At 34.4% G+C, this 12968-nt stretch overlaps 1 protein-coding gene across 4 annotated transcripts in view; it reads left to right on the forward strand.

Annotated features, from left to right (window-relative positions):
- UBE3C (ubiquitin protein ligase E3C) overlaps positions 1–12968 on the forward strand; it is a 165479-nt gene that overhangs the window by 129418 nt on the left and 23093 nt on the right. For all 4 annotated transcript variants that reach the window (XM_031939550.1, XM_031939551.1, XM_031939552.1 and 1 more), the window contains one exon: positions 8608–8820. In XM_031939550.1, the coding sequence (XP_031795410.1) occupies positions 8608–8820 (213 nt within the window). The remainder of the gene's footprint in view (positions 1–8607; positions 8821–12968) is intronic.

A 12968-nucleotide genomic window follows, 5' to 3' on the forward strand; every position in this document is an offset into this window, starting at 1 on the left:
ATAAATGAGATTCCTCTTTCTTTATTGCTTAGATTTGATGTCATTTGGAATTTGATTTTACACATAACTTTCTAGGATCAAGTCTGCTGAATAAAGAAGCTTAATATCTTGGGCTTCAGTTTCTTGTAGGATGATGGTGTTATATTATTGGCAGTATCCTTTTGAAAAATTGAGTAGTAAATCCAAATTCTACTGAAGATATTTGATTAACCTAATTGGTTACCCTTTTTGATGAAGCCTGATACCGTAAAGATTTCACTTCATATTGCTATAGTGTACTTACTTATAGTTGAAAAATGTTCTCATTTTACTCATTCTGATACCAGAGTACCTAGGGTACTTTTGAATATGAATATCATCATAGAACTAGGGAAAGTAAGAAAGAAGTACATTCAAGATTTGTCTCTTTGACATGGACAACTCATTGCCCTAAGAAAATCTTTTAAAAGACTAGAAGTTTGTTAGTGTGAGTTGGTGGACTTTTCTCATAAACATTCATTTCACAGATGAAATCACAGATATAGAACAAAATTTAATATATAAAACTAGTGCTGGCAATGTTTTAATCAAGGAGAATGAGGTGGAGCTGCTTTAAAGTAACATGTAAATTGAGCTAGGACTTAGTTGTCTTAATTAGATTTGGCTCCTTTCTGGAGTTTGGAGATAGAACTTAATAGTGAGATAGGAAATGCTTAGATTTTGTAAATTCTTTTTGTTGTTTTTGTTTATATTTAACTGCAAATTTCTTGGAGGGATATGCAGGACAATTGCTATATAAAGTCTTATATGATATTTGTAGTAACCCTTGATATCTTAGATTTAGATTTTGGATTATAAGCATCATGGTGATTCAGTATTTTAAGTTCTCCACTTAGGGTCAGGAAGATCAGAGTTCAAGTCCCAATTTAAATACTTAATTGCTATGTGACCCTGGGAGGTCATTTAACCACTTTTAGCTCTAATTTCCTCATTTGTAAAATGGGGGTGATAATAATAGCACTTTGTATTTCCCAGGATTGTTGTGAAGTTTATATGATAAGTTTATATTGGTAAAGCTCTTTGCAAACCTTAAAATACTGTATAAAAGCTAGGTTTTTTTCCTTTTAAGGAAGGAAGAAAACTTACTAAATGCATGGTATTCCTAGGTGTTTGTTATCTGTTATTGTCTATCTTTGGGTGGGTGGGTGTGTGCGTGCGTGTATGTGTGTGTGTGTGTGTGTGTGTGTGTGTGTGCGCGCGCGTGTGCCTGTGCCGGCTCGCCTGTTATGTAAAAATAATCCCTCATGTATTGTCAATATTAACATATCAGATTTCTGGTTTTAAAAAAAAAAAAAAACTTTGTCCACATTCTATTATTGCACTTAGAGCTTCTATGCAGAAAGTGAGAATGAGATATGATTTTTTGCTGTTCTAATTAATGACATTTTATAACAATCTATCCTTGGAAAGTCATTTAACTTTATTCTTCTGCGCTCCATTTTCCTCAGGGTTAAAAAAGGGAAATGGGACTAACTGATATCTTAGATTTTTTACATTCTATTATTCTAAAGTATGGTTTAATTCAATTTATTTAATTCAAGTATTTAATGCCTGTTTACAGGGTCTAATCTAAGCACTGTATTAGCAGGAGATTACACACAAAAAGTTAGCAAATAGATGCTGTTATCCAGGTAGACTCCTCATTAGGGTTTCCTACTGATCTTTGTTCTTGGAAGCTAGAAGATAGGCATTTTAGAAATCATGGTATTTAAGATGCTGAGGTCCAGAGTGTATAGGAGACACACAGCTTTTAAGTTCCCACAGACAGGAAACAAAGAACAATAAAAGATTTTGATTAAGTATCCAAATAACTGTTGAGAGATAAAACTGTCCTATAGGAGTTCAAGGAAAGGAGTTCTTTACAGATTATCTGGGGGAGAGTTCATAGAAGAACTTTTGAGGGCTATGAATACAATCTGCAGAAATGTAAGAGAGGACCAGATGTTTATTAAGCGCCAACAAATGTAATATAATTATGCTGTATAATAAGGGGCACACAATAAAGATTAGCCATAGTATTTGTCATTAAGAATTTAGAGTTTATAAATTATTGCAAATAAACAAAGGTAGGCAAGGGAATGTAATTTTCAGGGCCTAGTTTATTAAAAGAACTCAACTTTAAAATATTTAGAATGTTGACTTGTTATCCTCTTTATTTTCCCTTATGGGTTTGTTTTTGAAGATACTTGATTAGTATAATCTGAAATAATTAAAATTATTATCTTCATGCCCAATTAAGATGTCTTTAAAATAGGGCATCATTTCTTATATAGTTTTTAGATTAAGTTATAAATGTTCACTTTAGAAGTACCTGAAGATTGATAGTGATGCATTTGAAAAGCATTATTTTTTTTATTGATTCTTAATGTAGTAAATTACTAAAGTTATTTGGCAGCAAACAGAAGTGGCCTGTGATGTTGCTCACATTTATTCTCCTGATAGCGCCACAATTTGCATTAATTGCATTACTACTGCACTTACTTATATTAAAAGGCTTCTTCTATAATTAATCCTTTTTATTTCAAATCATCTTGGCACAATTTCTAGCAATAAACACTCATAAAAGACAGACACTTGAAAAATAACTTACAAGTTTCTTCAATATACCTATTGCTATTTTTTTCATGACATGAAGTTATTGATAGGCTTCTAGGAGCAAATGTTGTATGTGGCTAAGAATTAAGACCAATATGAAAAATGCTAAGTGGATTATTTTGCATAAAAATAGACACTTTTTGAAGTTGTGTAATTAACCTGTGTTTAGAAAATACCTTGATTTATGTTTGCATTTGTATCTAACTTGCATACATTATGGAAATTTAATTTATAATCCATTTAGCTGATGCAATCATAGTTTTTAGTGCTATCATTTATTAGTGCTTGTATATTAAATGCTTTAAAGGTTTAAACCTGCCTTTTGTAAAAAATTATACCTCTACATTTACATTTTATGACTCATAGATGGGATTTCCATTTAAAATTCAGGTAGCTCTGATATATTTAAAGAATTACAATGGTTTATTGTTACTAATGCAGGGATGGAAAACATTGACCTTATACAGTGAACATCAATGATTTATATTTCCAGTTTACTTTTAAAGTCAGCTGCACAGTTGAAGGCGTTTGCCTTCAACACCTTGAATAAATCATGCAGTTTTCTGCAGACTGCTCACTTTGGTTTGGACTCATTATTCATACAGCATTAATGGTGGATCCAAATGATCTACGGGGCTATGTGATGAGGTTAAATATTTCAAAGTTTAAGCAACTTTAGGGACACTTGTCTCAGAATAATACAAAACAAGCTTTATTTTAATGAGTCCTGCCAGAAGTTTTTGTTTTATCTAAGAGAAATTGGATAAGCCATATGGAGTATTCCATAGTTAAAAGGGAAAATAACACAATTTAAACCATTTGTGCCTTTAAAAAAAATTGTTCATACATGTATTATATATACATGGATATATATATGGATATGTATATATGTATATGTATATGTATATATGTATATACATGGATAATAAAAACCATTTTCATTGATAGCATTGGTAACAAATGATGAGCTTAGGTTTGAGTATAGTGATGATAGTAGCTTACATTTAGATAGGTGCCAACACTTAGATAATACTTATGGATATAAAGCACTTTATTTACATTGTCTATGTTTAGCTTTACAACAATGAAGTGTAACTAATGCTATTTTTTAGAGAGGAAGAAAGAGACTCAAGTGTTAATTTCCTTCCTTAGTGGCTGACACAGGACTTGAACATAAATCTTTTTATTCCAACTTCATTGCTCTCAGTCAGTAGACATTTATTAAACACCTGCTTTGTGCCAAGTTCTAGAGGCAAAAGATGGTTCCTGACCTCAAGGAGCATACAACAGAGGGAAGACAACAAACAAAAATGTATAAACAAGCTATAAATAGGATAAAAAGGAAATAAATGAAAAGGGAAAAGCACTAGAATTAAGAGGGATTAGGAAAGACTTTCCTGTAGAGGTAGGGGATTTAATTGGGCCTTAGGAAGCCAGTAGGCAAAATTGAGGAGGGAGAGAATTTCAGGCAGGGGGGACAATCAGAGAAAATACCTGGAAGTGATGAAGTGTTTTGTTCTTGGAGCAGCACACAGTAAAGGATGTGTCACTGGATCAAGGTAAGTGCCAGTGAATAAAGTGTAAGAAATCTGGAAAGATAGATTGGCAATATTATGAAGGGTTTTGAAGATCAAACAAAGGATTTTATAGATCCTAGAGGTGATAGTGAGCCACTGGAATTTATCAAGTAGTAGGAATGATGTGGTCAGACATGCTTTTTAGGATCAGAATTTGTTCTGTGTTCTAATGTATGAGAGGAAAAGTAAATGAGAAGGAATAGATAAAGAATACTGATGGAAACTTAAAGTGACTGAAAAGTTCTTTTATTTTTATTCTAATTTTATTTATCTTAATATTTTCCCCAGTTAAATTCAAAACTTTTTTCCCATTTATTTTTAAGATTTTTGAGTTCTAGGCTTTCTCCCTTCCCCCTACCCACAATTAAGAAACCACCTGTGACATTATGTAAAACATTTCCATAAAAGTTATGTTGTGAAAGAAAACATAGATCTCTCACCCTAATGAAAATAAAAATGCTCAAGACAAATTCAGTGAGAGAGAGAGAGAATGAGAGAGAATGAATATGAATGAGAATGAATGCTTCGATCTATATTCAGGCTCAATCAGTTCCTCCTCTGGATATGGCTAGAAGTTTTCATCACAAGTCCTTCAGAGTAGTTGTAGATGATTGTATTACTGAGAATAACAAAGTTGTTTACAGCTGATCATCCCAGAACATTGCTATTATTTTGCATACAGTATATTTCATTTTGTCCATGGAGAATTTTCCTGTTTTTGTTTTTTTCCTGAGAGACTCATATTCATCATTTTCTAAGAGAACAATATTATTCCATCAGAGAAATTTGCTTTAAATTTTTTTTTAATTACCTGTCCTTCCTCAAAAATATTTTGATACTGACCATTCCCTCCCCTAATATGCTTCTCTTTTATCACTCACACCCCCCTTCTCATATCCCATTCTCCTCCTATTTTCCTGCAGGGAAAGATAGAGTCTTATACCTCTATTGCGTATATATGTTATTTCCTATTTGAGGCAATTCTAACCCTCAGGTTCCTTTAATGTAGAAGCTGCTAGATCTTGTGTTATTCTGACTGTAGATCCACCATACTTGATGTTTCTTTCTGGATAATTGCAATATTTTCTCCTTGACCTGGGACTTCTGGAATTTGGCTATAACATTCATGGGAGTTACTATTTTGGTATCTCTTTCAGGAGGTGATCAGTGGAGTCTTTCAATTTCTTTGTTATTCCCTCTGGTTATAGAATAGCAAGACAGTTTTCCTTCCTTCCTTCCTTCCTTCCTTCCTTCCTTCCTTCCTTCCTTCCTTCCTTCCTTCCTTCCTTCCTTCCTTCCTTCCTTCCTTCCTTCCTTCCTCCCTTCCTCCCTTCCTCCCTTCCTCCTTCCTCCCTTCCTCCCTTCCTCCTTCCTCCCTTCCTCCCTTCCTCCTTCCTCCTTCCTCCCTTCCTCCCTTCCTCCCTTCCTCCCTTCCTCCCTTCCTCCCTTCCTCCCTTCCTCCCTTCATCCCTCCCAATTGCGGTTAAATGACTTGCCCAGCATCACACAGCTAAGACTGTTAAGTGTCTGAAACCAGATTTCAACTCAGGTCCTCTTGACTTCAGGGCTGGTGCTCTATCCATTGTACTACCTAAGTGCCTCATCCTTGATAATTTCTTGAAAGATAATATCCATGTAAACTTATTTTGTATTTAATTTATACTTTAATATATTTAACATGTATTGGTCATCCTGCCATCTAGGGGAGGGGGTAGGAGAAAGGAGGGGAAAAATTGGAACAAAAGGTTTGGCAATTGTCAATTCTGTAAAATTACCCATGCATATAACTTGTAAATAAAAAGCTATAATAAAAAAAAAGAAAAGAAAGATAATGTCCAGATTCTTTTTTTTAATCACGATTTTCCGGTAGACCAATAATTTTTAAATTATCTCTTCTATTTTCCAGTTCCAGTCATTTGTTTTTCCAGTGAGATTTCACCTTTTTCTACTTTTTATTTTTGTTTTGCTTTAGTGTATCTTGATTTCTCATGAAATTATTAGTTTTCATTTGTTCAAAAAAAATTTTTTTTTGGTTGATGCAATTGGGGTTAAGTGACTTGCCCAGTATCACACAGCTAGGAAGTATTAAGTGCCTGAGCCCAAATTTGAACTAAGGTCCTCCTGATTTGAGGGCTGGCACTCTATCCACTGCACCACCTAGCTGTCCCTCAATTCTATTTTTTTCTCCCTTCCCCCTAAAAATACTAAGGAATTATTTTCCTCAGTAAGCTTTTGTACTTCCTTTCCCAGTTGCCCAATTTTCCTTTTTCAAACATTCTTCTCTTCATTAGTTTTTAAGTTTCCTTTTGTACCCCTCTCAGTTCTTCCCCTAATTTTTCTTCTAGCTCTCTTACTTGATTTCCAAAGTCCCTTTTGATCTCTTTCATGACCTGAACCCATTCTTATTCTTGGAGGCTTTGGATGTAGGAGCTTCTACTATCATCTTCTGTGTGTTTGATCCTCCTTGTCATCTTGTCATAATAGCTTTCAAAAAGTTATTATGTCAGAAACTTTTTTTGTTTTGTGCTCATTGTCCTAGGCTGTTGCTCTGCTTTTAAATTTTGTGTAAGGAGGGCTGTGTTTGCTGGGTGGAGGGTGCAGCTTGGGTTTTGTGTAGCTGTTTTCAGACATCCTTTTAGTGTTCTGAGCATAAGCACCTTTTTTTGCCCTGGAATTGTTAGATGTGTCCGCATCCTACTGTAGCTGTAAGATCTAATGTGCTGGCCAAGCTGTGCACTGGTACTGCACACCATACTCTCATCCAGTTGCCCCAGACCCTCTCCCGTGACCTTCCTAGTCCTCCCTGGTGTCTCTGGGTTGAGAAGTCCAGAAGCCTCCAGCACTGCTGCTGATTCAGAGGTCCTGCCTCACTGACTTTGGGGTCTGGGCCAGCACTGGAGCCAGGGCCAGGCCTGTGCTGGGATCACACCCCAGGGTCCTACTCTGGTTGCACAGACATTTTCTGCTGACATTCCAACTCCTGTTTGGTGTCTCTGAGCTGAGAAGTCTGGAAGCCACCAGGACTGCTGCTGATTCAGAGACTGAGTGGGGCTGATGAGGCCAGGCCCAGGGCTGCATGCTGGACTCCCACTTTTTTTGCTGAGCTTCTAAGTTACCTTCTACTGGAAAATGTTCTCTTTGTTTTTTTGAGTATTTTTATGCACTAAAATTTACTTAGAGTCAATATTTAAAGATATTTAGAGCAGTTTTTATTATTTAACATGTATGGGGGGAGAGGTTGGGCAAGTTCCTGCCTTTACTCTACCATCTTGGCTCCATTTCCTGAAAAGTTCTTTTTAATGACTTGAAAGTAATTTAATGGAGGCAGCTAGGTGGGTCAGTGGATAGAGCACCAGTCCTGGATTGGAGTATCTGAGTTCAAATCTGGTCTCAGACACTTTGACACTTCCTAGCTGTGTGACCCTGAGCAAGTCACTTAACCCCAATTGCCTCAGCAAAAAAAAAATAATAATAATAATAAAAGAAAGTAATTGTTGGAAATATTTATTAAGCAAGTTTAATTAGCTGCATACTTATAAATGATTTAATCAGAAATTGTAATAAGCTAGTGGTATGACTTAAAGCAGTTTACTCAATCACTTGAACCTTGATTTCTTCATCTGTAAAATAGTGAATTAGCTGATCCCTTAGACTCTTCCTCAAAAATTCTATAAAATCATGGTGGTATATCCCTGTTGTAAGTGTTGTGGAAAAATGATACAGTTTTCATGGAAAGATGTCCACATTAGAATAAGGAGAAATCCTATCTATTTCAGAAGCAAATAGAGTTTGTTATTTTAAAAAAAATTTAGTGATGCTTTTTGTTTTTGCATCACATTTATTCCAAGTATATTCCTTCCTCTTCAGTGAATCATTCTTATAACAAAGATAGTTGGGGGGAAAAACCATCTTATACATTTGATCATATCTGACAATATTATAATAATCAATATCAAAGTCCATCATATTAGCAATAAAAACAGATGAAAGCATGGAAGAAAGTATCTTTTGAAATATCAAGCTTGATTATCATAATTTTCCAACATGCAGTTTTATTTTATCATTTCCTTTTATGTTGTAGTGTTTATCTATATTGTTTTCCTTGTTCTTCTTTCTCTAGTCTGTATCAGTTTATTTAGTTCTTCCTCTACTTTCTGGGATTCTTCATATTCATTTTCTTGTAACACATTAATATCTCATTAATTCCATGTAGCAGGCAATTCCCTATTCAGGGAATTCCTCTTTTTTCCTGTCATAAAAGATGCTGCTATGAATATTTTGGTAGACATAGATTGTTTTAGGGTATATTTTTAGTAGTGGGATTTTGAGTAAAAGAGTACAGACATTTAATAAATATAAATTTTCAATAAGTTGTATTGTCTATTCTCATTTATAGGCTCTCTATGAAAACATGCTAGTGGAGCTGCCCTTTGCTGGCTTTTTCCTTTCCAAGCTGCTTGGGACAAGTGCTGATGTGGACATTCATCACCTGGCATCATTAGATCCTGAAATGTACAAAAATTTGCTTTTCCTCAAGAGCTATGAAGGTGATGTGGAGGAACTTGGGCTAAACTTTACTGTGGTGAATAATGATCTTGGAGAGGCACAGGTAAGATTGGGCATTTGATGTGTCTTTTTATTTCTTCTTAGCAAAGCAAGTTAATTATTACTTCCTAACCCATGCTGCCTTTAGGCAATAAAAGAGATAAGGCATATATTGAAAAATCACATTTGTGTCATTCTTAATATAGGTCTAGCCTCTATTATTTCAGAGTTTGGTGAGCATAATAATGACTCTTAAGTTTAGAAATAAAGAAAAAGATTTCTATTTCATGATTGCATATGGCTTTGGCTTCTTTAATTAGCTTTTGGAAGTCATTGTTGAAGCATATGATAATAAGGGTCCACTGAAGGAACCTTGGATGTTTAGCCCAGGGAAGACAGAATGTAGCTGACAGGGGGATATGAGAATGTTTTTCAGTGTTTGAAGGAATATCGTATTGAAGAGGGATTAATAGTATTTTGCTTGGTTTTAAGGTGCAATTATAATTGTCTAACTAGCTGTTTTTTTCAAATAATAGAACAGAGTGGACTCTAAACATGAATAAGTTTGACTTTTTTTTCCCCCTGAGGCAATTGGGGCTAAGTGACTTGCCCAGGGTCACACAGCTAGGAAGTGTTAAGTGTCTGAGACCAGATTTGAATTTAACTCCTCCTTACTTCAGGCGGGTGCTCTAGCTACTGTGCCATCTAGCTGCCCATAAGTTTGACTTACATCTTGGTAACCTTCTGTAATACATTAGAAGGACTGTTTGTGACCAATCACAAGGAAAATGATGAAAAAGAATGAGTATGACTTCATTAAGAACAAGTCATAACAAACTTCATCCCTTTATTTTTAACAATATAACACAAGTAGTAGCTCTGTAAATACAGTATATTTAGATTTCAGGATAGCATTTAATAAAATCACTCATGCTATGGTTGTGGATAAGCTTGAGAAAATTAATTATGTGCTAGAGTTATGTATATTTGTGACTGGACGTAGTTATTAATGAACTTCTTGTCAATTTGATAGTTAAGTAGTGGTTCACTTCTATTGATATAGGAGTAATAACGTATCCCTAAACAAGTTAGATTGCTTTTCTCCTTGAAAGATAGTAAAATCTTCTTTAAGACTTAATGAGTATATGTTGCTTCCTAGGGCCCTAGGTACAAAAACAGCCCCCAAGGAAGCAACAGTTGCTGGCTCCAACACAAGTAGGAAAGCTATTTTCAATTGAATCAATGCTATGTCCTTGCTGAGTATCTTTTCCATGCTATGACTAAGTGAACTATTAGATGGTCAGTGAATGTCTTGTTTTGTTCCAGTTCCAAATTCCAAATCACTTGTGTGAATCGGGCCTAACCTATGACATCCAAATGGATATTCTTGGCCCTGTGCTAGTCAACATTTCTATCAATGACTTGGGCAAAGACAGAGACTGGTATGCATGTCAGATTAGCAGACAGTGTTAATCTAGGCGGGATTTCTAATACTTTGGATGATAGGTTACAAAAAAATCTCAGCTTGAAATAATACTGTGTTCAGATTGGAATGCCATATTTTAAGAAAAATATAGATAAGCTAGAGATTGTCAATAAGAGAGTGACCAAAATTAATTGTTGAGACCTGAGAGATTCTCCTGATTGGGGAGTCAGGAAGACTTAAAGGGGAACATGAAAGAAAGGAGAGACAGGATGGCACATTGTAAGAGACATGATGTTGGTATCAGAGAGACGTGGGTTCAAGACCTGGCTCTGCCAGTTAGTGATTATCTTACTCTGAACTTAGAACTTAACTTTTTAGTGTCCCAGGAAATTCTCAAAGACTTGAATTCAAGAGTAAGTGCCGTTTTTGCATTGGTAGAGGGAGTTATCTATCTCATTGGGGGTTTCCTTATGAAATCAAATTTTGGTCCCTCTTTTTTCCACAAATAAACCACTGTGGGGAATGAGGAAAGAAAACAGTACTTGTGTTCAAGTATTTAAAGTGTAATATGGAAAAGGTACCATAGAGACTTAATCATCTTGATCCTAGCAGAATTAGGGGTAATGGATAGAAATCATAGAAGAATATTTACGTTTGATGTAAAGAAAAGCTTTTCTGACATTAAGAAATATTAAAAAGTGGAATGTGTTGTTTCAGAAGATGATGAATTTCCTCTCAATGGAAGCTTTGAAGTCAGAAACTTTGATGAGCTAGTTGGAGATTTTAGGGATTCTTGGGCTCATTGGCCTCTGAATCCCTTCAGGACAAAGTGAAGATGGAGAACACATCTGTTTAATCTCCCTAAAGATAATAATCATTCATCCCTTAATCTTTTCATAACCTTTCTAATAAACTTCACCTTCTTTAATAATTTCCCTGTAGGATATGTTTTCTCTATGTGTGTTTGTCTTATGATTCTTTTACTTATTTAGTTTTTCCATCTGTTTTTTTTTTAAATGCAAACACATTTTATGAAATTCTCTCAGATAAAAAGTAGAACTACTGCCATCTAGGGGAAGGTATGGGGGAAAGGGGAGAATTGAAACACAGGGTTTTGCAAGGGCTAATGTTGAATAATTGTTCACTGTTCTGAAAAATAAAAATTACTGTTTATATTTTTCTAGTATAGTGTTAGGGGTTTTCCAAACGATAGCACTATAATTCTGACTACTTGTCATTGAATATGTGTGTTTTTATGCCTTATTTTACCCTAGTTTGGATGTTAGAAAACATAGGTTCTAATTAGGGACCTGCTACTTACTAACTAAATGTCACTGGCTCTAAACTCATAAGTTTAACAGTTGAGAAAATTATCCTTAGTTGGCAGTCAATTATTTTTTTTTTTTTTAAATTTAATAGCCTTTTATTTACAGGATATATACATGGGTAACTTTACAGCATTAACAATTGCCAAAGCTCTTCTTCCAATTTTTCACCTCTTACCCCCACCCTCTCCCTAAATGGCAGGATGACCAGTAGATGTTAAATATATTAAAATATAACTTAGATACACAATAAGTATACATGACCAAAACATTATTTTGCTGTACAAAAAGAATCAGACTCTGGCAGTCAATTATTAACTGACATTTCTGTTGAGGAACATTTCTGTCTAGGCATTTTAGCTGGGGCCTGGAATCAAAAGGACCCAAGTTCCAAATCCAGCCTCAGACATTAGCTATGCAACTCTGGCAAGTCATTTAACTTCTGTTTGCCTGTTTCCTCAACTGTAAAATAGGTATAGTAATAGTACCTGGGATTATTGTGTGAATAAAGTAATAAGTATAAAGCACAGTAATAAGTAAAAAGCATAGTATTTGGCACATAGTATGTTAATTAAATGTTAGATATTATTGTTATTATAACAACATGTAATCTGCAAATGTAATCCACAATACACATACCAATTAAATCTGTATTTCTATTATCTGTTACTTTTAACTAACATTGAAGAGAAATCCGTTGAATGTATCACAAAAGATGATAGCATAAAATTACTGTACTCATAGAAATTGAGAGAACTATATGTATAACATAAAGAGAATCATGCACTGATAAATAAGTTAGGTAGAAATAGATAACCGTATTAACTTTCTGACATCAGTTGAGTGCTTTAACCTAATGAACCCAAGCAAACTTCTAAGATTACAATTTATAGAAGTCTTGATTATGTGTATTTTAGTAGAAGAAATTACGTATGTTAGCTATGCTGATATGAAAAAATAAAAGCAGTAAAAATGTTGAACTTTATTTGCATGGAAATGTTTAGTATTGTTATAGTGTATTGGACAGAAGTTTCCAATTTTTCCCTAGTTACTTTCTTGTTACCTTGAGTATGTCCAGTTAGTTTGGGTTATAATTGTCTTTGTATGAGGACTTGATTTCATTTTACATATTTCTTGTTTTCAAAATCACTTTAATTTTTTTTCTTGGTTTTCCAAGTATTAGAAAATGCATTTCTTTCACTCATTTCACTATGCAGACCCTTATACTAGTAGTATAAATAACTAATTTTGTTGTAGACTTAGTAAGCATATTTTAAGAAAGCTTGAATTAGTGTAAATTTCATGATTATTATCTAATCACTTATATAGCATTGCTTTCTTTTTATTTTCTTTGCCCAACATTTAATGTTACACATATCATAAGCAAAATAGAGTGCAATTGAGTTATTAGTGAATAAGAGAATTTCTGTAATATGTCAGATCTTGCCAGAGATTTTTCTC

This window comes from Sarcophilus harrisii, chromosome 5 (genome assembly GCF_902635505.1).
Source record: "Sarcophilus harrisii chromosome 5, mSarHar1.11, whole genome shotgun sequence".
In the NCBI taxonomy this organism is placed as follows: domain Eukaryota; kingdom Metazoa; phylum Chordata; class Mammalia; order Dasyuromorphia; family Dasyuridae; genus Sarcophilus; species Sarcophilus harrisii.